This window comes from Cryptomeria japonica, chromosome 11 (assembly GCF_030272615.1).
Source record: "Cryptomeria japonica chromosome 11, Sugi_1.0, whole genome shotgun sequence".
In the NCBI taxonomy this organism is placed as follows: domain Eukaryota; kingdom Viridiplantae; phylum Streptophyta; class Pinopsida; order Cupressales; family Cupressaceae; genus Cryptomeria; species Cryptomeria japonica.
In genome coordinates this window covers 632,759,046-632,763,261 of record NC_081415.1, presented here as the reverse complement: position 1 = coordinate 632,763,261, position 4,216 = coordinate 632,759,046, and the positions used below count along the sequence as shown (strand labels likewise).

At 32.1% G+C, this 4,216-nt stretch overlaps 1 protein-coding gene across 2 annotated transcripts; it reads left to right on the top strand.

Moving 5' to 3' along the window:
* The first annotated feature begins 1,770 nt into the window (after window positions 1–1,770).
* Window positions 1,771–3,794, top strand: LOC131855793 (uncharacterized). 2 transcript variants are annotated; one of them, XM_059214124.1, is made up of 4 exons: window positions 1,771–2,115; window positions 2,362–2,443; window positions 2,524–2,657; window positions 2,885–3,794. In XM_059214124.1, exons 1-4 carry the CDS (start codon window positions 2,034–2,036, stop codon window positions 3,004–3,006), a joined length of 420 nt encoding a protein of 139 aa, XP_059070107.1. In that variant the 5' UTR covers window positions 1,771–2,033; the 3' UTR covers window positions 3,007–3,794. The 2 variants fall into 2 exon arrangements, with proteins under 2 accessions (XP_059070107.1, XP_059070106.1); XM_059214123.1 differs by having other exon boundaries at window positions 1,773–2,115; window positions 2,873–3,794.
* The last annotated feature ends 422 nt before the right edge of the window (window positions 3,795–4,216 follow it).

Genomic DNA, 4,216 nt, shown 5'->3' with positions numbered 1-4,216 from the left:
ATTTCTTCTTCAACTTGTATCTCATCTTCACGTTCCATGGTTATATGCTCTTTGAATGTTTTCAATGTTTCGATTTCAGTCTCTGCGATCCTTCGTTTCTAAGCTCTAGTTAGAACAGGCATACACGCGTGTTATTTCGCTAGTATTCGATTGTCCAAAAGGTTCTTTTGATAAGTGATCAACAGTCAATTTCAAGGAAATAAAGTGATATGACACTAAAAGAGAATTCAAGTGTTTAAAAGTTTGCAAGTTTTTCGATCTTCGGTTTAGGAGTGCAATGGTGATGATTTGATAAGAACCAAGTCCAGTAGGAACGATATATCCTACGATGTGGGACAAGATTATCCTAATCAAATGTTTCAATTTCGTGACAAAGGATGATTGATCCTGATGAGAAACTATGTTTGAGTGATCAGTTTATCAAAGGGGGTGATAATGCACTTTGAGATGTTTAGATTTTGAACTTGTTGGGGGTAAGCACTTGAAAATCTTGAGGTGTTTATCTTCTAGAGGGTGATTTTGACGAGTGCTTATCTTCAGACCATTTTTAGGTGTATACAGTATCATCTAATAAAATTACTTTATCCATTTTGTAGGTCTTTCAATCACCTATCCAACATCTAAAAAAAATTCAAAATTTCAATACGAAATGCAAAAGTTATTCCAAATTTATGAAAGTATGTTTAAAGGCTAAACAAAATAGATATGCATTTTGTTTTCCAAAATTGATATCCATTTTGTTTTCCAAAATAGATATCCATTTGAAATAGATATCCACTTTGGAAAACATAATACCATGGAAATGACTTTAGCAAACATCATATTCTCATATTTCTCATATTTCTAACACTGAAGAAATCATTTTATTTGAAATGTGACTTAAAATGTCAATCTACTAATATTTTGAATACAAGACCATTGTAAAATATTTTGTATCTAAACTTAAAGATAAATTCACATATCATTTTGTGATATATTATTTATAAACATTTATATATAATATTTGGTATCTATATTTTTATAATTAAAATGTGATTAGATTTATTAAATTTTATAAACTATTTTTTATGTCATTGCATAAAATTTGACAAGCAAAAGTTTTGTGTCACAAATGAAATAGAGATTAAACTTAAAAATAGTAATTAAAAAGCAACCTTAAAAATAGAAATTAAAAAAAAAGGCAAACTTTAGAGCAAACTTCAAAGGTAAACTTAAAATTAGAGCAAAAGTAAAAAAGAGAAGATTGTTGATGTCTATGTATGAGTACTTAGAGAAGCATAGCCAATACATTTTTTTATGGCATTCGGTAAAGAACAATTAGCTGCATTGATCTTATTTATTAATTAATTAAAAATTAAAAAAGTATTATTATGATTTTTAAATTAATTAATAAATAAAATCAAATATGATTAAAGGTACATTCAATTAATAGATATATATTGCGATTAATCATGTTTTTTGCGTTGACAGAATGACTCTTTTCTTTAATAGTCAAACACTTTTGACACCAATAAAATGGTCATCTTGTTCGCTGGATTGTGTCTATCCAGCCAATAGAATGACTCTTTTATTTGATAGTCAAACACTTTTAACGCTAGTAAAATGGCCATCCTGTCAGTTGGATAGCCATTTCGATCCCAATTTAGATTAGATAATGTGACTATTTAAAGAAACATAGAATACATTTTTAATAAAATAACCCACTTTGTGTAAGGTGCAGATTCATTCCAGGAAGCTTGGAGTGCATATACACCGTCCGTACAAAATACCTCCTAGGAAATCGGAGCCTCTTTTAGGCCATTTTCCTGTCGATATAAGTGAGTCGTCCATCGTCAATTGCCATCAACATTCCCGTCAGTCGGCACATCGTCAATTGACAGAACGAAGATAATCTTCTAGTTAAGTAACACACTGAGAAGCCCAAATTTGAAAGAAAATGGGAACACCATAAAATCTGCTTCACCCAAATCTTTGTTTCTGTCACTAATCGTTTAATAATTTCTTTTGCCTGGGTAAAATTATTTTTGAACAGGATGGAATACAAATGTAGGTTTTGCCCTGCAACCTTTTCGACGCCTGAGGCACTTGCAAGACATTACAACAACCACGGATCAGGCAAGTGCAGCCAAACTGATTTTTCTGTTCCTAGAGAATTCTTTTAGAGTTTAATGCAATTCTTTTCTGAAATTAGAAGTAATGGAGGAACATGTTCAGCGTTGTGAAATTCAATTTCATTTTGTCTAGAGTTTTCTTTTTCTTTAAAGATTTTGAGCAGAATCAAGTCTTGAGTCCTCTGTTTTATGAGAGATGTTTTCTTTTGATAATACAATGTCTTCAAGAATTTAACTGTGATTTTAACAGGAAAAATTCAAGAGACACACAATACCGCCATGAATCTTCTTTCAAAGCGTGTTGCTTTACCGTCTCTGCGAGTACAGAAGCGGTATGCTTTGTTATAATTGCTATGATTTGTATTATTTTTCTTTAATGCAACCTGATCTCTTCCTCTTTCGAATTTCGAAGAATTGCGGGACCGGAAAATGAAAGGCAGGTAGGACGAGGACGTGGCTATGCTGTTTCCAACCTGCAACCTCCTTTTCGTTTTCCTTCTCTGCATTCCCATGGAGAAATACCAGGGGCTTCGAGTGCATTTACAGGTGCAGATGATAATTTTGTTAAAAGGCTAATTTCAGACTTTGTAGGAAATGTATCTCCTCAATTTCTATCCATTGTGTTTGTTTTTTCAATAGTTGCTCAAAATTGTCTTGCAATCCGGAATATTTAAAGGCCATTTTTCTTTTATTTGTTTCCAAAGAAAGAGGAAAAATAAAAATTCCAGTAACTGAATAGATGTTTTCTTCTTTGTGATAAGTTCTTCCTACAGGACTGGCTTTGCCTCAGCACCAAACTGTTACCCTGCTGTTTCTGGCGCCGATACAGTACGATTTCAGCCGCAAGCACAATATCTTTTCACTGATGATCCGTGGCAGTTTGAACAACAATTAGATTGTGATATGCAGCATTTCCCTCCTGTTGGCTCTCCAGATAATTTCAAGGCTTTTCCGCAACATAATTTGGTGAATTCTTCCTATGGTAGTCTTCACAATTTTCGTGGGCGTGGTCAAGAAATGGATCAGGATTCCCAATCTACTCTTACCTTTGACGATCAGCAAGAAGGGGATCATTCTCATTCTCTTAGCTTTGACGAACTTCTCGAGCTGGATTGGCAAGAAATTTTGGAATATCTGGATGATCGTTCCTCCTAATAATGATTCCATGAGTGATTCACGACGATTTCAACAACCAGATCAGTCTCTACCACCGCCTCCTCCTAATATTCTAGGGGACAATATTTCACAGCAATTTCAACATCAAGGAATCAAGATTTGCCAAATTCTTGTCGCACTCGTCAGAATGTTTTGAGGGGTGATTCGCAACAACTTCAGCAACAACAGGTTCAGAATTTATTTATGTTCATCTTCTAATCAATTTCAGCAATAGCGTGATCATCTTTCCCCGCATCCGCAATAAAGTTTCATAAGTGATTCACAACAATTTGCTGTAATTTTAGCCCTTCTGCTCCTTTTGGCCCTCCAAATGTACTCACCAGTGATTCGCAGCAATTTCAACAACAGTAGGATTTTTATTTTCCCTTCTTGACAAATTTCATAATCTACATGTATTCTTGTTTTTTTTTTTTTTCCTGGCAACAAGGCATTTGTAAAAGGTTACGCATAGAGTCATGGAAATTATATATGTTTTGGTGTTAATCATAAATATGTATAGTTATGTTATTTGTTTTAGCTTTTTATATTTATTAATATACTAATGTTTATAAATAGTTTGTTTTTTATGCAGATCTGTTAATTTAATTATTTTTCATTTTCTAATCATTTAAAATATAATTTCTATATTGAAGTGCAATATAAATATTTTAGGGAATGCGGTAGGTAAATTTAATTTTTTATATATTTGTATATTTATTTTATTTATATTATATAACAATGTTAAATGATAGAGTGGGTTCATAATAATGTATTTCATTTGTGGGACATTAGAAATGTGTATGGTAGACAAGAAAACAATTAAAAAAACTTTCATTTAAAGAAATAATTTTGTTTGAAGGTGTTTGCATAAATATCTTTAGATAGAGTTATACTTTCATTTCAAGGATTTTGAATTTTTTAATATTTAAAAAATTGTCATGAATATGACC